The 24248-nt window shown below is 43.6% G+C and overlaps 2 protein-coding genes across 3 annotated transcripts; one reads left to right on the top strand and one right to left on the bottom strand.

The window, feature by feature from the left end:
• The first annotated feature begins 11946 nt into the window (after positions 1-11946).
• On the top strand, positions 11947-16310 carry pdca (phosducin a). Its single transcript, XM_023977242.2, has 4 exons — positions 11947-12040; positions 14578-14636; positions 14963-15096; positions 15337-16310. The coding sequence occupies exons 2-4, from the start codon at positions 14588-14590 to the stop codon at positions 15859-15861; spliced, it is 708 nt and encodes a 235-aa protein (XP_023833010.1). The 5' UTR covers positions 11947-12040; positions 14578-14587; the 3' UTR covers positions 15862-16310.
• Positions 16311-16867: 557 nt separating this feature from the next.
• On the bottom strand, positions 16868-24077 carry odr4 (odr-4 GPCR localization factor homolog). Of its 2 annotated transcripts, none has more exons than XM_023977239.2 (14): positions 23991-24077; positions 23453-23556; positions 22858-23004; positions 22601-22696; positions 22365-22471; positions 22133-22169; positions 21867-22010; positions 21505-21600; positions 21362-21418; positions 20027-20158; positions 19787-19871; positions 18066-18251; positions 17392-17526; positions 16868-17161 (listed from the first exon to the last, which is right to left on the bottom strand). In XM_023977239.2, the coding sequence occupies exons 2-14, from the start codon at positions 23549-23551 to the stop codon at positions 17094-17096; spliced, it is 1389 nt and encodes a 462-aa protein (XP_023833007.1). In that variant the 5' UTR covers positions 23552-23556; positions 23991-24077; the 3' UTR covers positions 16868-17093. The 2 variants fall into 2 exon arrangements, with proteins under 2 accessions (XP_023833007.1, XP_023833008.1); XM_023977240.2 differs by having other exon boundaries at positions 23922-24005.
• Between the last annotated feature and the right edge of the window lie 171 nt (positions 24078-24248).

Below are 24248 nucleotides of genomic sequence, written 5' to 3' on the forward strand. Positions count from 1 at the left end.
TTCGATGTCCTTCCCTTTGTAGTCTGTAATGGTTTGCAAGCCCTGCCACATCCGACGAGCGTCATAGCCTGTGTAGTACGATTCGATCTTAGTCCTGTATTGACACTTTCCCTGTTTGATGGTTCGTCTGAGGGCATAGCGGGATTTCTTATAAGCTTCTGGGTTAGAGTCCTGCTCCTTGAAAGCTGCAGCTCTAGCCTTTAGCTCAGTGAGGATGTTGCCTGAAATCCGTGGATTTTGGTTGAAGTATGTATGTACGGTCACTGTGGGGACGACGTCATCGATGCACTTATTGATGAAGCCAATGACAGATGTGGTGTACTCCTCAATGCCATCGGAGGAATCCCGGAACATATTCCAGTCTGTGCTAGCAAAACAGTCCTGTAGCTTAGCATCTGCTTCATCTGACCACATTTTTTATTGATCGCGTCACTCGTGCTTCCTGCTTAAATTTTAGCTTGTAAACAAAATGATGGTCAGATTTGTCAAGTGGAGGGCGAGGGAGAGCTTTGTATGCGTCTCTGTGTGTGGAGTAAAGGTGGGCCAGAGTTCTTTTCACTCTGGTTGCACATTTAACATTCTGATAGAAATTTGGTCAGACCAATTTAAGTTTCCCTGCATTAAAGTCCCCAGCCACTAGGAGCGCCGCCTCTGGGTGAGTGTTTTCCTGTTTACTTATGGCGGAATACAGCAAATTGAGTGGGGTCTTAGTGCCAGCCTCAGTCTGTGGTGGTATGTAGACAGTTATGAAAAATACAGATGAAACTCTCTCGGTAGATAGTGTGGTCTACAGCTTATCATGAGATACTCTATCTCAGGTGAGCAAAACCTCAAGACTTCCTTAGATATCGTGCACCAGCTGTTATTTACAAAAATACATAGTCCGCTGCCCCTTGTCTTACCAGACGCCGCTGTTCTATCCTGCCGGTACAGCGTATAACCAGCCAGCTGTATGTTGATAATGTCATCGTTCAGCCAAGACTCCGTGAAGCATAGGATATTACAGCTTTGAATGCCCCGTTGGTAGTTTAATCTTCCGCGTCAGTCATCGATTTTATTTCCCAAAGATTGCACTTTGCTAGCAGAGTGGAAGGAAGTGGGGGTTTATTCGATCACCTACGAATTCTCAGAAGGGAGCCTGCCCTCCGGACCCTTTTTTCCCACCTCCTCTTCACGCAAATGACGGGGATCTGGGCCTGTTTCCGGGAAAGCAGTATGTCATTCACGTTGAGCTCGTCGGACTCGCTAAAGGAAAAAAAGGATTCTGCCAGTCCGTGGTGAGTAATCGCAGTTCTGATGTCCAGAAGTTATTTTCGGTCATAAGAGACGGTAGCAGCAATGTTGTGTACAAAAAAAGTTTTTTTTTAAAGTTACAAACAACGTAAAGAAACAAACACAAATACACAATTGGATAGGAACACGTAAAACGTCAGCCTTCTTCTCCGGCGCTATCTTAGCCATTGCGCCGGAGAAGAAGCCATTGAACAGCCATTGAACTCTGTGGTTGTTTTAAACTCACTATTGGCCTCATGGTGAAATCCCCAAAGCAGTTTCTTTCCCGTCCTCCAGGTCAAAAGGACAACTGCATCTTTGATGTGTCTGGTTGGTTTAATACATCATCCAAAGCATAATTATTATCTTGACCATACTTAAATATATATTCAATGTTTGATTTGATATTGTTACACATCTACCAATCACTGCCCTTCTTTATTAACCTCTCAAAAAGCTCCCTTGTCTTTGTACTTGAATCTGTGTTTGAAATTCATTATTTGACTGAGATGTTGTATGTACTGTATGGTGGCCAGAGGAAGGGGTAGTCATTTAAAAATCATGTCAACCCCTATTATTTCACACAGACTGAGTGTGTTGAATTCATATGACTTGTTAAGCCACATACTTCTGAACTAATTGCCTAAACAAAGGGGGTGAATACTTATGCAATGACAATATTTGAGTTATTTCATTTTTATTAATTTGTAAATAGAATGTTCTCTTCTCTTTGACGTTATGGAGTATTGTGCGTAGACAACATTTTTGTTACAATTAAATCTATTTTAATCCCACTTTGTAAGGCAACAAAATGTGAAAAAAGTTCATGGGGGTGTAGATTGTCTATAGGCCCTGTATGTGCGCACTGTGGGTGGCGGTATTAACTGCTAGACCAGGGCTTCCCAACCCCAGGGCCCGTTTTTCACATTTAATAAATATTTTTAGCCTAAAGCATGACAGATGTATGCCACCCCAGGCCACGTATATAAATAAATACAAATTCAAGGTGAGTTCAAAAGGCTCTCTCACACCCTGAACTAACAATGACGGTTGTATGAACCTATTCGTCGTTTACCTAAGACGTTGGAGCCACCTTCTTATCAACGCTATGTAATATAATGGTTGAGTACTGTAGGCCTGCCCGGTGCAGCACAAAGACAAGAGCAGTTGGTTTTGACCACAAAAAACCTTTGGAGCAGTTACCAATGCCTCTTTGTTGAAGCAGTGTTTCAAAGTGCAAGGGACATTTTCGATTTTTACATCAACAAATAACCTTCAATTCATTACATTTTCATCTCTCTGATCAAATTATCTTAGTCAAACATGTTTGTATATTGTACCATACAATAATCTGTACTTTTTAACCTTTGACAACCTTACTGTCCCCACTTTGAATATCACAGCTGTAAAGGATCTGACAAGAAAAGATTATTCTTAGTCATCAATCAGAAAAACATACTGTACACACACACACACACACACACACACACACACACACACACACACACACACACACACACACACACACACATCCCAGGCCTGTGTGAACCGCATGCGTGTACACACAAACACAAAGACTCGCATGTGAAGGGATCGTCAGGCCTGACTGACGTGGCTAAGGAGGGTGATTATTGGAATGGGAAATACTGTATGTGAATAACATAAGAACAGCGAATAACTTCAGTTACCAATGCCTCTTTGTTGTAGCGGTGTTTCCAAGTGCAAGGGAAAAGCTTGATCGCTCTCCCGTCACATTCATTTTAGGATTTAAGATATGGGATGCTAGGAGGCATGACTCTTAGCCAAAGACAACATGACCTATGGCGCAGACACATGCAGTGGGACAAAAGACTCTCCTGGCTCTTGTTAAGAACACCCACACTGTACAGTTGGTCCACAGTCTGGAGTTGTAGTTGAGTGAGGGGGTTGCTGAATATGGAAGTGGGGGTGGTAGATGAATCATGTCTAAACAAGAGACATGAAAATAAAGACCAGTTAGGCCACCTGTTCCATATGCCGTCTCTGTCTGGGAATAATGAATCATGACGAGGTCACACATTCACAAACCTGACCAATCACTGGATTATTAATGTTACTATTATTTAGTATTAGTATTAATGCTTTGAAGATGTCCTCGTCGGGCTGTTGGAGTTGGAGGAGGCTCTGGAGATTTCCAGCATTTTTCCCTTTGCTGGTTATTGTGTTTTTGTGTCTAGACTTGACAGTTCATGCAGCTTTTGAATTCTGATTATAGAGTTCTGATCATGGAATTCCGAACGGGTCATGCATCTACACCTACATTTAAATGTGTCTACCGTGTCCACAGTGTGTATGGATTCTCTTTTCCCGTGCTATATTCAAATGCAAGTATGCATTCTACAAATGGTGGAACAGGCAAAATATGATAATAACAGAACAACTGATGGCAGTAGCTAACTACTCTAGCTAACTAGCCATCTAACCTCTGAAGCTAGCCAGCAAACTAGCAAGCAATGCTAAAGGGATTGCAAGCGGGATAACTCTAGCCAAACAAGCTGGCTACCAATTATGAGGCCAGCAAACACATTCCTCATACGCTAGGAGCGTATTTGGTGGGCCGCCCCAGGTGGTAAGGGTAGGTAACAACACATCTGCCATGGTGATCCTCAACACAGGGGCCCCTCAAGGGTGCGTGCTCAGTCCCCTCCTGTACTCCCTGTTCACCCATGACTGCATGGCCAAGCACGACTCCAACACCATCATTAAGTTTGCCGACGAAACAACAGTGGTAGGTCTGATCATTGACCACGATGAGACAGCCCATAGGGAGGAGGTCAGAGACCTGGCAGTGTGGTGCCAGGATAACAACCTCTCCCTCAACGTGATCAAGACAAAGGAGATGTTGTGGACTACAGTAAAAGGAGGACCGAGCATGCCCCCATTCTTATCGACAGGGCTGTAGTGGAGAAGGTTGAGAGCTTCAAATTCCTTGGTGGTGTGTCCATATCACCAACAAATATTATGGTCCAAACACACCAAGACAGTCGTGAAGAGGGCACGACAATGCCTATTCGCCCTCAGGAGACTGAAAAGATTTAGCACGGGTCCTCAGATCCTCAAAGTTCTACAGCTGCACCATCGAGAGCATCCTGACTGGTTGCATCACCGCCTGTTATGGCAACTGCTCAGCCTCCGACCGTAAGGCACTACAGAGGGTAGTGTGTATGTGTACGGCCCAGTACATCACTAGGGCCAAGCTTCCTGCCATCCTGGACCTCTATACCAGGCGGTGTCAGAGGAAGACCCCAAAAATTGCCAAGGACTCCAGCCACCCTAGTCATAAACGGTTCTCTCTGCTTCTTGAACAGTTAATCAAATGGCTACCCAGACTATTTGCATTGTCCCCACCCCACCACACATTTTTACGCTACTGCTTCCCGTCACCTTTTCTAGCTCCGTCTGTGAGAATGGGAGACATTGTCACGCCCTGGCCATAGAGAGGCTTTTATTCTCTATTTTGGTTAGGCCAGGGTGTGACTAGGGTGGGCATTCTAGTTTCTTTATTTCTATGTTTTGTATTTCTATGTTTTGGGCCGGGTATGGTTCTCAATCAGGGACAGCTGTCTATTGTTGTCTCTGATTGGGAATCATACTTAACCAGCCTTTTTCCTTTGGTGTTTGTGGGTAGTTATCTTATATCTTTGTCTCTACGGCCCAGGATATCCTGAGCCGGCACTGGCGCACTGTGTCTCCGGTGCGTCTGCACAGCCCAGTGCGTCCTGTGCCAGCGCCCCGCCTTTGCCGGGCGAAGGTAACCATCCAGCCAGGACGGGTTTGGCAGGCTCTAAGCTCGAGACCTCCAGTGTGCCTCCACGCCCCAGTGTATCCGGTGCCTACTCCCAGAACCAGGCCTCCTGTATGTCTCCCCAGCCTGGTGAGTCCTGTGCCTGCTTCCAGAACCAGGCTCCTGTATGTCTCCCCAGCCTGGTAAGCCCTGTGGCAGCTCCACGCACCAGGCTGCCTAGAACGTCTTCTCACTCCAGTGGTGATCCATGGCACGAAGCCTCCAGTGATGATCCATGGCACGAAGCCTCCAGTGATGATCCATGGCACGAAGCCTCCAGTGATGATCCATGGCACGAAGCTCCAGTGGTGATCCATGGCACGAAGCCTCCAGTGATGATTCATGGCACGAAGCCTGCAGCGACGGTCTCCAGTCCGGAGCCTGCAGCGAGGGTTCCCAGTCCGGGCCTGCAGCGAGGGGCCCCAGTCCGGGGTCGGCGACGAGGGTCCCTGCACCAGAGCGCCACCAAAGTGGGGGAGCCAGAGGTGGAGCAGGGTCTACATCCCGCACCGGAGTCGCCGCCGTGACTAGATGCCCACCCGGACCCTCCCCTATAGAGTCAGGTTTTTCAGCCGGAGTCCGCACCTTTGGGGGGGGGGTACTGTCACGCCCTGGCCATAGAGAGGCTTTTATTCTCTATTTTGGTTAGGCCAGGTTGTGACTAGGGTGGGCATTCTAGTTTCTTTATTTCTATGTTTTGTATTTCTATGTTTTGCTGGGTATGGTTCTCAATCAGGGACAGCTGTCTATCGTTGTCTCTGATTGGGAATCATACTTAGGCAGCCTTTTTTCCTTTGGTGTTTGTGGGTAGTTAACTTTGTTAGTGGCACTATAGCCCTGTTAAAGCTTTACGGTTGTTTCTTCGTTTCTTGTTTTGTTGGCGACATTTACAATAATAAAAGAAAATGTAAAACTCACCACACTGCACCTTGGTCTCCTTCCGACGACGGCCGTGACAGACATGGGTTGTAGATATTTACTACTGTTAGTGCCTCTATTTCAATCAGACTTCCATACTCACATTCGTTTCTTAATTGAAAATGTAGATGTCTGTGTGACAGGCCATTCCTGATAAAAGTTGCACACCCTCCCCCTTGTCCACTCTCTCTATCCTTCCTTATCCCCTCATATTCCATTATGTTAACGTTTAATCTTGGTGATTGTCACGCCCTGGCCTTAGTTATCTTTGTTTTCTTTATTATTTTAGTTAGGTCAGGGTGTGACATGGGGGATGTTTGTGTGTTTTTTGTCTAGTCTAGGGTGTGTGTATTGTCTAGGGGGTTTTGTAGAGTTCATGGGGTTGTGTTCAGTGTAGGTGTTTATGTAAGTCTATGGTTGCCTGAATTGGTTCTCAATTAGAGACAGCTGTCTATCGTTGTCTCTGATTGAGAGCCATATTTAGGCAGCCATAGGCATTAGGTAGGTTGTGGGTAATTGTCTATGTTTGACGTTAGTAGCGTTTGTCTGCACTTTTGTTTGTAGCGTCACTTTTGTTTAGTTTGTATAGTGTTCGTGTTCTTTTCATCTTCAAATAAAGAAGATGTATCTATATCACGCTGCGCCTTGGTCCTCTCTTTCACCGAAAGACGATCGTGACAGTGATAGCCATGTATTTCCTGGGCACAGATTAGGTCTGGTTTTGTGTTGATTTCCTCTATACACATCTTCACTTCTTATCCGTGTGCTATTAGGTTACTTGCATTTTCCATTGGAGGATGTGGAGGGTCATTATCCTGTGTCATTGCAGTGCCTCGTCTGGGGTTTGGGTCTATGTTCTTCTATGATTTGTGATGAGTGTGCTCCTGTGCGTAAAGGGCTGTATTCTTCTACGACCTGTTTTATCATCTCAGTTCTGGCTTGTCGAAATACCTCCCAGTAAAAGAGACTATCAGCCGTGTCTTCTCGGTCCTGGTCTCGTTAAAGCTAGTGCATGTTATTATTTACGCTAGAAGACTCACAAAGGTCAGTTTATGTTACCTGTACTTGACAATGGGGCTGCGTGGGACCTCCTCTGCATATGACACACTTTCAGTCACCCCTATACTGAATCTTTCCATGATGACACATTCACTCCCTGACCAATCAACTACTTAGCGTCTCATTAACACGGACAGACATTAGAGGAGTGACTAATGATAGGGATTTAACATTAAACATTAAATCATTCTATCATTATAGAATTTGATTACACAGTGAGCAAGCACATCCTCCCTTATCTACTATAAGCACCTCCCTCTACTTCCTTCCACTACCATATAAGCCAGCAGGCCTGTTTGCATCCAGACCCTAGGAAAACACTATGCAGATGCCATAGGAATATATCACACACCATTTACGTAGGCCACGGGACTCCTGTCAAAAACCCACACATCTGACACACAAAGAGCTGGAGATTCCCACAAGTTAGCAGATGTAAAAAAAAAAATCATCAAAGGTCACACACCTACTATAGGAATAACATAAAAAGTAAGACAATACAAGGTGCCACAGTAATATCATAACAACATCAGACCATCCTTTGCATGTGTATGTTTTGTATTGTTGATAAACTATCAAATCAAATCATATAAAATATTTAAAATAACATCAGACCTTTTGATGACTTGTGACACCAGGAATTACAAATGAGAAAAGGAAACATTCACGTTCATTGAATGAGTAACGGGGTAACACAGAAACCAAACAGTTACGCAACGAGGCAAAAACAACAGCTGTGGTTTGTCTTGTCATAGAAAGGTCCCATCTGGGTTTGAAAGAAGTAGAGAAAGGGAGAGCGAGTGAGTGGGAGAAAGAGAGGTAAATTGTAAAAAAAAAAAGGTCAGTGAGGGAGAATAAAAAAGGAGTGTGTGAAAGAGAGACAGGTAGAACGAGAGATTCCCACTGAGATGGGTGACTGCCTTGCAGCGCTCTGTCAATCACCCAGGCCCTATCATCAGATCCTCAGCAGTTCACCAGCAGTTCATACACTGAACTGTGAGAACTGTGCCTGGCTGTGTAGACAAACATATCACACACGTATTAGCTACACTCACCGCTGAGGCATTTCCAAGTTCCTCATGCCGAAGTTTGTAGAAGCCTGAATAATTCCCAGTTGCTACATGACAATTACACACACCAGTGACACCTGTTGTAGACACCTGTATGGAGAAGGTGTCAGGATGGTGACAGTGTAAGGTAACTAGGCTATTCTGATCAATACAAAACATCAACAAAGAAATACTTGAGGTTAATGTGTGTATCCTGGAAATCAACCAGGAAGGGACATATAATTCAAATGAGTTACGATCTGAGATATGCGCATCAACAAATTGTATATTTTCAAGACAAGCTGGTGTCCTCATTCAGACAGACTGAAACTGACCCCGGCACACAATTTGTTCAAACAGAATAGAGACCTAGAAAAGTCTGATACAATGATAAGAACTGGTTGCTATCATCAAAGACAGAGCAGTCCGTTTTTTTTAACAAGACAACTGCATGTGTTCTCTGAGTGTGTGACCCTGATGAGATCGCGTTGCAGGCATAAACAATGGGTCAAAGTGACAACAACAAGCAACAAGAGAAAACAACATGTAAGACATGTCAGTATACATTTTGTGTCTTTACATTATTATATATTTTTTGGTCGTTTGAATTTTTGTAATTTAGCACACTCTCTTATCCAGAGCGACGCAGAATTAGTGCGTTCATCTTCAGATAGCTAGGTGAGACAACCACACGTCACAATCGTATCAAGTACATTTTCCCTCAAGTATTCATCAGCAAAGGCAATACTTGTGGGAAAAGAGAAAGATAAGTGTATTTTTGGGGGAGGGGGGGCATCGGAGGCGCCGTGAGTTGTTTATGATACTCTTTAAAGAAGTAGGGCTTCTTTACATCTTATAAATGTCACTTCTTGCAGGAAGAGCAGAGGACAGAGTGAGAACCCCCCAAAATACCCTGCTGCCGTAGTGTAACTAACATGACAGTAAAGGTTGTATAAGGACAATGAGCAATTTTTTATGGAGAAAATCACAATGTCTTCCCACTAAAATCTGATTATGAAGTAGGTCATTTACTCATTGAACATTTATTAGCAAAATGATGTAATATGTCAAATCTGTTATATTAAATATTACTACAGTGTTATTAGAAAGCTAGAAAGAAAAACCCAAACAGTTGTGCTTAGCTTCCGATGACAATGTTTTGGAAGGCTTCCCCATAGTAACTTTCCACCCGCCTCTTTTCCACATCTGTTTCCGATGTTATTACAGCAACATGCCGGTAAGCAATGATCCTGTATGAAAACCATCTGTCAATCTGCCGTGTGTATGTAGACGTTTGTAGACGTCTGAGAGAGCAGGTCCCAAGGCAGTGTGAAATAACTGCTAGTGACAGATTTATGGGTTATGGGTCACATTGACTCATAGACACCATGCACCGGTCCAATGCCAGTTGTGCTACTTACGCCACTGTGGTCTCATTTGAACCATTCATAACCATTCATAACCATTCATAACCATTCGTAACCTCTTTCACCTTGTTACAGTGGGTTATGCTATTCCATACAGACAGTTGTGATTCATCTTGTAGTTCTTGGTGATTCACAGACTCAATAAGTCTGAATTTAAATGGGGATGTTTTATAAAAATCAAACGTTTGGACTGTCTTTCTTTGCTCAACTTTCTGGATTCAGTATGTGTTATGCTTGGAGTTGAACACAAAATTGCAGAAGTGAAAATGTCCATGTCAGCTCTTCTGGGAAACTGTTCAAATTGGGGGTGGGGGGTGTGGTTAGAAAACCGAGGTTGCCATGGTGAGTGTGAGTGAATCAAACTATGCTTTAGTGAGTTTCCAGAGTAAAAATCATGGTAGTGTTTGCCCAAATTTCCCAACATGAAAACAATGGCCAGCAAGAGAGTTCTAACAGGCCCAATCATTGTAGCCTGGTCCCAGATCTGTCCGTACTGTCTTGCCAACCCATATGGTAAACTGACAATAAACATAGGAGTTGACAAGAGAGCACAAACAGTTTTGGGACCAGGCCATCTTGACCTTGTAAGAACCCTTTCTGGATGTGGTCTGACTCTGCGTGCTTCTCAGATGTTTGCAGAATGTTTGCTTACTTTACATTAACAGTGATGCAGTGACACAACCAGGGAGGATTATTTGGTTGAGCATGTTTATAAGATGAAAATAAACTATTGTGACGTATCCAGTCGGGGGCTGTGTTGACGATATTATGCTTTTGTAACACACTCTAAACTATGCATGAGAACATGTCCTTGGCTTCTATGACTGACTTATGTCACTGGTGGCAAGGTTTCCCTTTCATGGCCCTGGCAAGTTGGGTCTTGACTCTGTAGTCATTATTGTCATATTCTGCAGGTGTCTCATAGCAACATGAAGGAAATATATCACAAGCCTTAACAAGATATCGACATAACTTCTGCATTCCCCACCGAGCAATGCTGTACAAGTGCCTTTGTTCAGCTTTTCACCCAAGGCTGATTTTGTGTGTCAGAATTCATTACCACTATTATAAAGCATTCAGGGTTCAAACTTATCCCAGCTCTACCTGCAATCGCAGTTTTTTTTATATTATCTTGACTCTTTTGCCACCTAGTGGAGGGGTTAATGGGAGAGGATGGGGGAGGTTTGGATTCTCTGCTCATGCAATAAATCAACTTGTCTTTTTGGTCACTCCTGGGGCCCCTGTGATGAAAAGTGGAACATTCCTGACCTGTGAGGGCTGTTTAGATTTCTGGTCCCAGCTATGAGGTCAGAGAGAGGGGGGTGCAGCGTCATTTCCCACATCCCCCTCATTTTGCAATCTAAGTCAGTGTCTTTTCACTGCTGAGTAACACATACATATACTGTCACCTTCACTTTTTAACGGCAGACGGGGTGACGAAGTATAAAATTGGGAAATTCCATTAAAACATCACAGTGGTTTCAATTCTATATCCTGCGTCCCTAGACTTTCTTATCTTTCGCAACTCAAGAGGCAGTAATCCTGTATGTCACCGTGCCAGGTACTGACTGACTGGGTTGTAGGTGATTAAATAAATATTTGTTTGCCTTGCATTTGTACTAAAAGCATGCCTTGAAATGGCAACTTGTAATATACACGCCGTGCCTGTGGTATCAGCCATTTCACAAAATGCATGGAATGTTATTGGATTCCTACTTGCTTATGTAGACCGGGTGCAATAAAGTCCAGACAATTTCCTGTTTTCCGTTCTAGATATTGCAAGAGTGACTGATGGACGAGCCTGCCCCTAGCTGACCATATCTACAGAGTTTTATCTCCACCTAGTGTTGACTACTGCTCTGGTCATTTGAAATGATTGGTTTCAGATTTGATTTATCTTAATCACCTGAGCTCTAATCCCAGAGTAATGAAACACGGTCCTTACACCTAGCGCACAACCCAGTGACGCACAATACACACTGTAAGACCCTATAAGCCTTTTACACCTATGGATATAGGCACGCAGCCAATCTGAGGTAGTCCCGTTCTTGCACGGTGTACAATAGGCCTCCGTGATGTAATTTCCGCAGATTGAAGATTATGAATGGATGTGGCCCATACTGCTAAAAAATGATTTGAATGACAATGCATGTCTTGCATATCACATACACTGAGAAAAAGTGCACATCACATACGGACAGAAAATCGTCTACACCTCTCAACAAGCCCTCTGTTGCTCTCTCCATGTCGCTCTCCCACACACATATACTCTTCTCTGAGCAGGTCTAATTCCTAATCCTATTATATACGTCACCATAAGACTTGGGAGAGATGTCACTATGATGATATCGATAATTAATTCACGTCTAATTCCACACAGCCTTCCCCAGCTGTCTTCAGACGAAACCCATTCCTACGCATCAGCAACAACAAACCTGGTCAGGACTATAAGGAGACTAACCTGCAAGAAGGAAGTGCAGCTACCCACACAGGTAAGCATTGCTGCTGCTATCGTTTGATTATTAATTCATATTGAATCTACTTGACAGAGCAGTGAAAGATGTGGTCTAATTCTCCACTAGGATTGGAGAAGATAAATTATGAATGAAAGATTTGATGAAATCTGAAGTGATCATCCATAATGTTAGAAGATACACGTGGAAAACATTTGGCCTACTCTATTCTGTTTCTGTAGAGTGATAAGGATTTCAACATTTCAAGGTCATGTCGCCAGAACAATACAAGACAACATCAGGCGCCCATAATCATAATTCATGCCAACATCATGGGAACCACTGTAATGCTTTGCTTGTGCATGTACTGTATACCTGAAGACTATTCTGTAACTTACTGTAGGACAACACCAACTTGGGGGACAAATGAGCCTACAGTACTGGGAGTTTACCTTGGACACAATGACGACGTACAAGACAAACCAAAATAACCTGAACAAATATATAAACGCAACAATACAGATATGCATCTGTTGGTCACAGATACCTTTAATAAATGGTAAGGGTGTGGATCAGAAAACCAGTCAGTATGTGGTGTGACCACCATTTTCCTCATGCAGCGCAACGCATCTCCTTCGTATGGAGTTGATAAGGCTGTTGATTGTGGCCTGTGAAATGTTGTCTCCTTTTCAATGGCTGTGCGAAGTTGCTGGATCGAACACGCTGTCGTACGTGTCAATCCAGAGCATCCCAAACATGCTCAATGGGTGAGATGACTGGTGTGTATGTAGGCCACAGAAGAACTGGGACATTTTCAGCTTCCAGAACTTGTGTACAGATAGATCCTTGTGACATGGGTCTGTGCATGATCATGCTGAAACATGGTGATGGCAGTGGATGAATGGCACGACAATAGGCCTCAGGATCTCGTCACGGTATTGCTGTGCATTCAAATTGCCATCGATAAAATGCAATTGTGTTTGTTGTCCATAGTTTATGACTGCCCATACCATAACCCCACTGCCACCATGGGCCACTCTGTTCACAACGTTGACATCAGCAAACCAGTCACCGACACGACGTCATACAAACTGTCTGCCATCTGCCCGGTACAGTTGAAACCCGGGATTCATCCATGAAGAGCACACTTCTCCAGCGTGCAAGCAACCATCGAAGATGAGCATTTGCCCACTGAAGTTGGTTACAACGCAGAACTGCAGTCAGTTCAAGACCCTGGTGAGGACGACGAGCACACAGATGAGCATCCCTGAGACGGTTTATGACAGTTTGTCGAGAAATTCTTCGGTTGTGCAAACCCATAGTTTCATCAGCTGTCCGAGTGGCAAGTCTCAGACGATCCCACAGGTAAAGAAATTCTCTAAAACGATGTTGGAGGCGGCTTATGGTAGAGAAATGAATATTAAATTCTCTGGCAACCGCTTTTGTGGACATTCCTGCAGTCAGCATGCCAATTGCACACGCCTTCAACTCTTGAGACATCTGTGGCATTGTGTTGTGTGACAAAACTACACATTTTAGTGGCCTTATATTGCTCCCAGCACAAGGTGCACATGATCATGCTGTTTAATCAGCTTCTTGATATGCCACACCTTTCAGGTGGATGGATTATCTTGGCAAATGAGAAATGTCCATTAACAGGGATGTAAACACATTTGTTCACAAAATTTGAGCAAAATAAGCTTGTTGTGCGTATGGAGACTCTTTGGGATCTTTTATTTCAGCTCATGAACCATGGGACCAACACTTTACATGTTGCGTTGATATTTTTGTTCAGTGTACATTGACATACTGTACATGTTTTGTAAGAATCTAACAAGTAGTGTTGGCAGTTATTGTATTATCATCAAAGATTAAGTTTAATTTTAGCTTTTTAGAAATGATGGAGTTCATTCTGTATTACGGTGGCCCTAAAGGCCAAAGTAGCTTTTCAAATTTAGTGACAACGCACACAGAAAGTCAATGAGGAAGGTTTGTTGTAAAAAAGAGATGTTGTAATGTAGTTGCTGTAATGTTGAAGAGGGAGAAAGAGAGATTTTGGGGCAGGGTGTCCTATATCACAAGGGTTATCAGGATTAGTAAGACTTCGGTTTGACACATTGTTTTGAGTTGGCCTAGGAACACAAGACACACACTCAGAAGCATAGGCTTGTAAAGAAGCTTGTTTATGGCCTCTTCCGATGCTACACCTGAAGAGTTGTATTGGCTCCTCATACAATCCCTAGGCTTTGGCTTAGTGGTTATGTGGGTCTGTATCATACATGTGGCACATTGTCATCTTTATGTCCCAGCTGTCTTACACATGTAGGCCCATGAATTAACACAGTCTTAGAAAACCCTAAGTATTAGACCTAATCATAATCTGATAATACTGCATCAACCTGGCTCCCTCTGAATGTCTCTGACAATCACAACATACTGCAGTATACAGTACACAGCCCGGACACCGATGAACCAATGCAATGCTACAGTTTTGTTACAAGCCTGTCTCTTTGACAAAATGGTGATAAGAAAACGGTTTTCATTGCTAATCTTTAGGATTTTGTCTCTTCATTCAGAAAGTTCAGTATGTCAAGCCCAACACCAGCTGAAGATGAGGTGCCAGCAATCCAAACAGGTGACACGTCATCAACTGTTCACCCTTTTAGTGAACTCTTTATTAGGTCCACTGTTTATCATCCAAACTTCAATTGAAATGAGAGCGAAGTCTGTATAAACTCTCTTTCTGATGCACAGACTTTTCTCTGTTAACCTCTATTCTTGTTTTCACATGTTGATCGACCCCTCTCAATCCATAGAATTACAAATAGAACACTAGAATGGAGTTTGACATTTGTAATGTTTCCTTACCAGTATGGCTGCTGTTATCAGCACATTCTAGAGATGTAGTTAAATTACATCAGCCTCTCTAGTCTGTTATACATGTCTCAATTCCTCTACAAGGCCCCAAGGGTGTAATCAATGACTGGAGGAAGTTCAAGTGTGAGGACCAGGACACCCCTCCCAGCAAGAAGGCACTCCTCAGACAGATATCCAACCCCCAGAGCGACGACATCCACGACAGACTTAACCGCAAGGTCAGTCAGCATTCAAACACAACCACACGGTCAGACACTAAGAGACTTGACCACAGAGGGAGGCATATGTCTAGCAAAACTCTTGAGAATCGAGATGTGTTTACGTGACCTATTTTAACCCATAGAAATAAAATGACTAGAAGGGACTTTTCCATTCAAGTAAATTCTACTTCTATGTTTCAGCCCCCATACATAATACAAATGAGCCCTGACTCAGCTCCTATCACTTTTTCTTGACAGATGAGTGTCCAGGAGTACGAGATGATCGCAGAGGAGGATGAGAAGGGCCTGCGCAAGTACCGCAAGCAGTGCATGAAGGAGATGCACGAGCGATTCAGCTTTGGGCCGACGTTCGACAGCGTGGTGGAGCTGGACAATGGCGAGGCCTTCCTGGAGGTCATTGAGAAGGAGCACCGGCTCACCCTGGTAGTCGTCCACATCTACAAGGACGGAGTCAAAGGTTGCGAGGCGCTCAACTCCTGCCTAGACTGCCTGGCCACCGAGTACCCCAGCATCAAGTTCTGCCGCATCGAGGCGGCCGCAACGGGTGCCGGCGAGCGCTTCTCAGACGACGTGCTGCCCGCCATGCTGGTTTACAAAGCAGGCGAGCTGCTAGGAAACTTCCTGTCCATGACACAGCACCTCAGCGAGGAGTTCTTCGCCGCCGATATCGAAGCGTTCCTCAATGAATACGGCCTCCTCCCAGAGAAGGAGTTTGTGGCTTGTCCTGATGAGGAGGAGGCGGCAGGTGTTGAGGTGGAGTAAGGGTTTTTTATAGGGTGTCAGTGAGTCAGTGCACATTTCTGGACCCATTAGCCTACTGTAAATGCAGTCTTTTTAAACAGCCTCCAGTCAGCTTCAGTTTACCACAGGCAGTGTCCATTAACATGGGCAAAGCTACAGATTTCAAGCAGCCATTACTAGCTCAATATGTGTGTATCACTACGAAATGCTTTTTTCTTTTCGTTTTAACCATTGTATTGGTATATTATTGATAAGTATATGACATTGCAATCTTTGTGAAAGGTTGTGTTGGCGTCACAGTATGTGATCCTGCGGTTGGAGTAATGCACCCCATTTTATGGCTTGGGCTTGTTTATCACCATTGGCCCAATGTCATTGTATTTTCTGCTATATTTTCACGATGTTTGAAATCAAAAGGGATAAAGTTTTAACACCAAGTCAGTCATTAAAAGCAGTATTTCCCCATGGAAGTGTTGGTTGATTTCTCTGTCTAATTGTTTTAATACTATTAACTAACAGCATTTAACATGAATAGAACACACACCAAAAGTGAGTTACTTTGAACGGACTTCTTTATTCTGCTCAACTAAGTCATAGATGAATACATAAAATACAGTATTTCCGATATTAAGGCCAAGCATAAACGATCCTTTGGGAGGATCAAAGCATAGAATATGCCCATCATACCAAGCATAACCATACAAGACCATACCGTAGGCCTAAGTCATTGCAAAAAAACGAGATTGAATCCAGACGCTCTAAGCAGTTCTGACGCACGTCCGTTGTTCGTTGTGCCAGCACTGTGGTTGAGGAGAGGTCCGATACGGTTGGCATTAGGCAATATGTGAGGATAGAGCAGAAAGTTTATGATTGGCACACATCAGAATATCTGTTGATGACTGAAAGAACTGAACAACAATTAGCGGGGGAATTTTGAATCTATGGCATTAGACATACACTTTCTGAAAGACATTAAATCATACGCTGTACGCGTTTCTTTGTGTAACCTTTTACAACTGAAACAAAATAAATCGAAACAAACTGTATTTATTTATTGTTTTTCTCTCTACACAATTCTGCTTTACAATTCATATGAAAATAAAATGTTGAATTATCAATACCAAACATACAGCTTGCATATACTTTTATAATAACCATGTCAACTCAATTTCATGAAAATCGAATTAATCAAGCGATTAAGTCACTGCGCATAACAACAGCTCTCGTGGTGTGTGTATCCTGTGCCTCCACCGTTAGTCGCTCAGGTAGATCAGCGAGGTGCCTGTTGCTAGGAGAGCGATTGCAGCTGCCATGGCAACACCTACACAATGACACAACGGTATCCGGGTGAGTGAAGAGAAAGCTATGCTACATACCTGATGCTGATTCATATTTTGGGTTAGGTGTTAGGTTCACATAATAACCACAAAGCTATCGACACTTCCTGTACACGCCTTTACATACCACAGAGCCAGGTGTTTATCCTGACCATTGTACCTCCTGATTTCTGACGAAATGGCTGTTTGAAGAGAGTATTTAAAAAGGACATACCAGCGTAATATGTTTTGTGGCTTTTGTGGGCTTCAGTGGGATCTCCAGAGGGAGTCTTAGGACGAGCGTCAAGAGTAGATTTAGCCTTCAGGTTCTTCTGAATAACCGTGTTCTTTAGGTCAATCGTAGGAGCTTCTAAATATGAGACATTTTCACCATACAATGTCAACCTTACACTCAATTGAAGACAAATAGTAGTATGGAAAGTATAGAAAATGGAGATTCAAAACTCAATTGATGAAGCTAAAATAATCCATATGATATAACCGCTTAACCAACATACCAAGAAAATAGCATTTGTTTGAAGAATGAGTAATGACAATCATAAAATATGGGTCTTTCCTCACATGACCAAATAGAAACAGTTGAAAATAAGGTTTTCCCACAACATTGTGTGTCCTGGTGGGGAAATATGTTACCCATTTGGTCATGCAGGTGAGTAAAGAAATATACATTCTTTCGGTGTGATCGTATGCATCTCAGGCTAGTGATTGCAACTCTGGTTCCGGCTGGAATACCTGTTTCATTCCTCATAGGGAGTAACTAACACTTACACAATGGGCTTTAGTGACTCAAACCAGGTCACTGGAAGATTACAGTTGATACTGTAGTAGTATACAGTTATGGCTGCCTGCTACATTGACCCTTGACCCCTGGTTATTATGATAAACCACCTGGGACGGCCTCCTGGGAGGTGTCTATGCTGTCCTCGGGCGTCTCCCAGTCCAGCATCTCTTTGAGACGGTCACTCACATCGGACACACACTCGTCAGGGAACATGTAGTCACACACACACAGGCTCATTCCGGGCACGGGGGCAAACACTCTGCGAGGGAGCCCCTGCTGTACACCGACTGACCCTGCCGAATAGAGGAGAGCAGAAAAATCATTATGTACACTTAGCTACAGATTTGATAGGAATAAATGAGTCATTGTCCTGTATTTGATTTGTCATTGTTTGGAGGTATATACAGTACCAGTCAAAAGTTTAGAGACACCTACTCATTCAAGGGTGTTTCTTTATTTTTACTATTTTCTACATTGTAGAATAATAGTGAATACACCAAAACTATTAAATAACACATATGGAAGCATGTAGTAACCAAAAATGTGTTAACAAATCAAAATATATTTTATATGAGATTCTTCAAAGCAGCCACCCTTTGCCTTGATGACAGCTTTTCACACTCTTGGCATTCTCTCAACCAGCTTCACCTGGAATGCTTTTCCAACAGTCTTGAAGGAGTTCCCACATATGCTGAGCATTTGTTGGCTGCTTTTCCTTCACTCTACGGTCCAACTCATCCCATTTTTTAAATTAGAAGCTCGAACTGTTTGGGCATAGACCTGGAAAGTATGACAGAACTTTGCAAGCTATCTCTGCAGTAGATTGCAACTCCTCCCCCTTTGGAAATGCTATCTTGACGGAAAATGTTTTAGTTGGGTATGGAAATCTCAGAATTTTTGTTGGCCTGGATTCAGACACGGCAGTGGGTCAACGACATCCTCGTTGACCCACTGTGCTGTCAGACTCAGCATGCTCATGGGGCTGTCATCGCTGGTCCAAATGTTGTGAAGCTAATAGCAGTGACGCCCATAGCAAGTAGCTCGTAGATGTACGTTTCAACAATACTGTGCAACTCCGGTAGGGCAACATCTGAAAAAGAGTGTGTACTTGGTAGTGTGTACCGGGGCTCGAGGTGCTCGAAAAGTCGGCGAAAGCCAACATCTTCCACGACAGAGAACGGTTGATTGTCAAGGGCATCTAATTCCATTATCTTGCCGTTAATGGATTTCACCTTTGAGTTGTCGCGCTGAAATTGTCGTACTCTTTCAAATGACTGCTCGAAGTTGTTGGAAGTGTGCGCTTAGTATTTTTCTGCTTTTGTTCTGTGTAGAGCTGTATTTTTCATGGCGTCATTATGTCCTCTACCTACGTTATATAAGTATGCACGTCCGTTTTGACATCGGTTTTGCACATCGGCGTTAAACTAGACATCGGGATGATGCCGATGTTGGCATTTTTAGCTAATATCGGCTGATTCCAATATGCTTACCGATATATCGTGCATCCCTACATTATTCCATATGTGTTATTTCATAGTTTTGATGTCTTCGCTTTTATTCTACAATGTAGAAAATAGTCAAATAAAGAAAAACCCTAGTAGGTGTGTCCAAACCTTTGACTGGTACTGTACCTCAATGCTGTTATGCAGGAAAACAAGTGGGACAGTGAGTATAGCGACAACAAGTGAATGGTCAACAGTGCCATCTTGTGGTTGATCTGCATAGCTTGCTAAGCACACTGACAGCACTGCAGTTCAGTTCTGTTCTGTTAATAATACGAACAATATTTATCTAACCCCCAAGCTAAAGTAGAGAACGAATACTGTGCCTTTGTCCTCCCCCTCCATTAAAAGATCTTCCAGGAACATCTCCACTCTGCTAGACACAGTGTTGATGACATCTCTCTTGATGACCTATCAGGACAAGGCATGAGAAAAAAGTGAAAGATCAAATGTATGCGTATTTCCAAATAACCTTCAGTTGCTAAGACCTGGATGGTGTGCAAGATCTGGTTGAGAGAAAGTTCTGGTTGCCAATGTACTATATATGTGTGTGTGTTGTGCAGTACCTCTGTAGCGTGCTTGGCTCTGGGTTTGTTGCTGTGGAGGTAGGCCCTGCACTGCACCATTCCCTTCAGGGTGAGAGACCCACTGCACACCTTCACAGACGCCGTCGACCTCCGCTCTGATTGGGGTTCTGCCTGAGGGAGAGATGACCGGACATTATATACACACCATAGAAATGAATAGAACAGGCTTGGAACCTCTAACCCTCTAACTATTACTGCAACTCGCTGTTGGCTGGGCTCCCTGCCTGTGCCATTAAACCCCTACAACTCATCCAGAACGCCGCAGCCCGTCTGGTGTTCAACTTTCCCAAGTTCTCTCACGTCACCCCGCTCCTCCGCTCTCTCCACTGGCTTCCAGTTGAAGCTCGCATCCGTTACAAGACCATGGTGCTTGCCTACGGAGCTGTGAGGGGAACGGCACCTCCGTACCTTCAGGCTCTGAATCAGCCCCGACCACCCAAAACAAGGGCACTGCGTTCATCCACCTCTGGCCTGCTCGCCTCCCTACCTCTGAGGAAGTACAGTTCCCGCTCAGCCCAGTCAAAACTGTTCGCTGCTCTGGCACCCAATGTGGAACAAACTCCCTCACGACAGCCAGTCAGCGGAGTCAATCACCACCTTCCGGAGACACCTGAAACCCCACCTCTTTAAGGAATACCTAGGATAGGATAAAGTAATCCTCCTAACCCCCCCCTCCCCCTTAAAAGAGTTAGATGCACTATTGTAAAGTGGTTGTTCCACTGGATATCATAAGGTGAATGCACCAATTTGTAAGTCGCTCTGGATAAGAGCGTCTGCTAAATGACTTAAATGTAAATGTAAATGTAACCCTGGCAATTTGACTGGTAAACTAATGGATACACTTACAATGGCTAGCTGGTATTGTGATGTAATCATTTCCATGGTAATTTTGAATGTTCTATCAACTGATGCTGGGATTACCATGGTAATGAAGAACGTTAATTTAAATGATGCCAACTGATACAATGTGGCTCATGCAATGTAATGCATTTGTTGTAATGTCAGTTGAGTTGACTCAACAAATCACAGCACAGATTAAAGGGTACACTTCCTGCTTTTACGTCGTGCATTGCTCCTATGGGTACACTCGCAATGGCTGCCAGTCCACCCCATTATGTCATAATTGACTTGAATGGGCATGTTTGCTCTATTCAATCTATGATACACACACACGGAATTAGGCACACACTCACAGAAGCATAACACACAAACAAACGCACAGGCACACACACAAATCAACTTCAGCAAGGAAAAACTTTGAGCCCTTATTATAGGCTACAACAACAAAAAACTCCCTACTAATGATATTCTTACCATCGGGATGAGGATCTGGGCTCGGAACGTCTGCTGAACAGCCTTTGCATTCTTTTTCTGAACAGAAAACACAGACTTGTTAAAAGCCGTGATCTATTTCTATGAGCGACATCGTGCCACCCAAAAAGGACCGCTGCGTTTACCTGCCCTCCCAGTAGCTCCACCTCGCCAGGCATCGCGTCGCCATTGATGAGGCAAAGCCCATCTTCAATCTGCTTCGCCCACGTTTGAAGTCCCTCCTGAAATCACACAAAACAAAAATGATTGGTTCCACTAGAACTGACATTTCAATCTACTGTCCTGTTTGAGAACGTCAGAGTCAAAGTGAGCGCTGCTAAAGAGGACCTCAAAAGGCATTTCCTGAAATATACTGTTGTTAATCTCTCACATAGTGACGTAATGCTGACAAGCTTAATAAGGGTGCTATAAGCTTTCCTATGGCGCTTCCTAAGGGTAATATAACAATACATTTACAGGTAATTAATATCCAATATAACCCACTCACCTTCATACACTTTTCCATGTCCTGTGGTAAGACATGCATCTCTAACACAGGGAACACCAGGTTCAGTCCCACTGAGCATGTCAACAATGGCCAGGAAGTACACACCCCCGACTGGTACTTCCAATCAGCAGGCTTGGCAGAACTCTGAAATCACCAATCAGAATGCAGTTAAGACTTTTTTCAAAGATGAATATGAACACAGAAAAGAGCAGTAGAGGACAATTGACCGCTTTAAAAAGGCAATACTGTCACACCTATGAACTCACCTTGGGATCTCGAACATCAAATGTTCTGCAAACGACTCTGAGAAAGTGGAGTTAAAGGCGTTTTCCAATGCTAAGGGTTCTCCTTGTATGAAGCACACAACTCGGCAAAGATGTCATCACATTTACTACGGACTATGGTGAAACCACTGTTCATCGTTTATTGTCTTTGGGCAGCAAACAGATGATGCAATTGAGAGCAATTTGACCCATCAGTTGGAGCGGTTAAGGATACTTCCTGGTTTTGGAGCAGATGTGAAGTGTGACCTTCTCTGTTACGTCCTCCTCTGTTAGACTCCATAGCCGTCCCTTGGATATATGCTTGTCCACCGCAAAGATCAACTGCAAAAGACACACTAGTTTAAACTAGAGGCCCACTTTCTATCAATACAGTTCCTGTTATTAATATGTATGATCTCTATCAAAAGTAATGCCAACAATCTTGCCTCAGTTTTAGTTTGTGTTGCTTACCCGTCTCAATGTATTTTGAGCCTCTTTGGACAGCTCAGGTGGGGTGACAAGAAACACACCTATAACTGACATACCTCCCGGTAACATCCGGGAGACCTTTAGAAAACATACATTATTATGTTATTATTATACATTATGACAGAGTGAGATTGAGATACAAGTGATGGCTCACAATGCTTAAACTGTGTAATGTTATGTGAACCAACTAGAAGACGTGACGTTTTCATTTTAAAAGTTGCATTATCATCGTTATCTACCTGTCTGGCATGCTCGGTGACCCACTCCACGTCCAGGTGTTCCAGTGAGTCCCCAGTTCTCCTGCTGACCGACGGAGACCGCTGTCCCTCTGTGTCCTTCTGAGGTGTCCTCACAGCCAGCACCACAAAGTCTCTCTGGGACGAACTCTGCCAAAAGAGACAAGAATGTCCTACTTAGGACCGAGAGGTTTTCCTAGTCACGTGACCTAAATAAGAAAAACTCAAGGCCCTCTGGAAAAAGTAGGCTATTTTCTGGTCAAATCGGGCTGTGAGGGAAAACACCTGGGTCGTTTTCAGTAGACACCAAACAGAAAAAAAACAGACTAAAACCTGGGGGGAGGAAGACCGTAAGCAAACAGTTGCAAATGTTTTTGCAAAGGAAACCATTTACTCCAAACTGAAAAGTAGTGTTTAAACAAAAATGTGTTTCTATTGGACAAATTCTGGTAGGTCCCTCACTGTTTGATTCCGTTTAGTTCTGTTGGTTCCTAGTGAATATACCCCTTGCAAAACGTTTTGCTACAGTGTGTACTTATAGTGAATGACAGGAGACTGGTTTGTTGCATGTATAAGATCCATGATGAGTGAACCTTACCTGGCCAATGAGAAGTCCTGTGACACAAGATGCACCTGGTACACTGAGATTGGACAGATATTTCTCCACCACATCCTCCACTATGTAGCCTCTGCCCATTCTGACTACAGGATAAAGAGGGGAAAGGCAGTGATTGCACATTAACGTGCAGTCCAGTGACTGCACATTAACGTTCCATCATGAAGATGTCAAGTGATGCTCTGCAATGTTATATTCAAAAGTCGTCAAACACAAAAAAAAATCTAAATAGCACGGCAGAGTATTTCAAATAACTCGTGAATTGGTTTAGCAGAACAACTTGTTGACACAGAAGCTAATTTAGCTAGCTAACGTTACCGTTAGTTAGCTATATATTTCACCACAGCTGTTAGCTAGCTAACGTTAGCTCACTAGTTAGCTCAGTCTGGCTCAGTGGATGGATAACTTGGCTTTCAAACAAAACCAAATCCTAGAGGTTTGACAATCGCACCGTTTTGTAAGCTTATGCGTTCATCTTCAAATCACTCAAATGTAGGCTTAAATTCGTTGTTATAGCTACCAGATTGACGTGAGAGTTCACTTCATGAACAGCTCCAGCAGCAGATGAATGTTGATACGTGTGACGTCGCTTGAAATTTACGTCACTGCACCCGAGGAAGATGGTTGGACCATATAATCAGCGCTACTTCTGATTGGATGATACTTAGGGTATGCTCGTAAATTCACTATGGAGTGCCAGTGCGCTCTGGTGTTCTTAAATTCAGAGCGTTTCTCTCTTGGAGCGTTCTCTGGCTGAGAGGTAGGGTTGATCGGAACG

This window comes from Salvelinus sp. IW2-2015, linkage group LG32, assembly GCF_002910315.2.
Source record: "Salvelinus sp. IW2-2015 linkage group LG32, ASM291031v2, whole genome shotgun sequence".
In the NCBI taxonomy this organism is placed as follows: Eukaryota; Metazoa; Chordata; class Actinopteri; order Salmoniformes; family Salmonidae; genus Salvelinus; species Salvelinus sp. IW2-2015.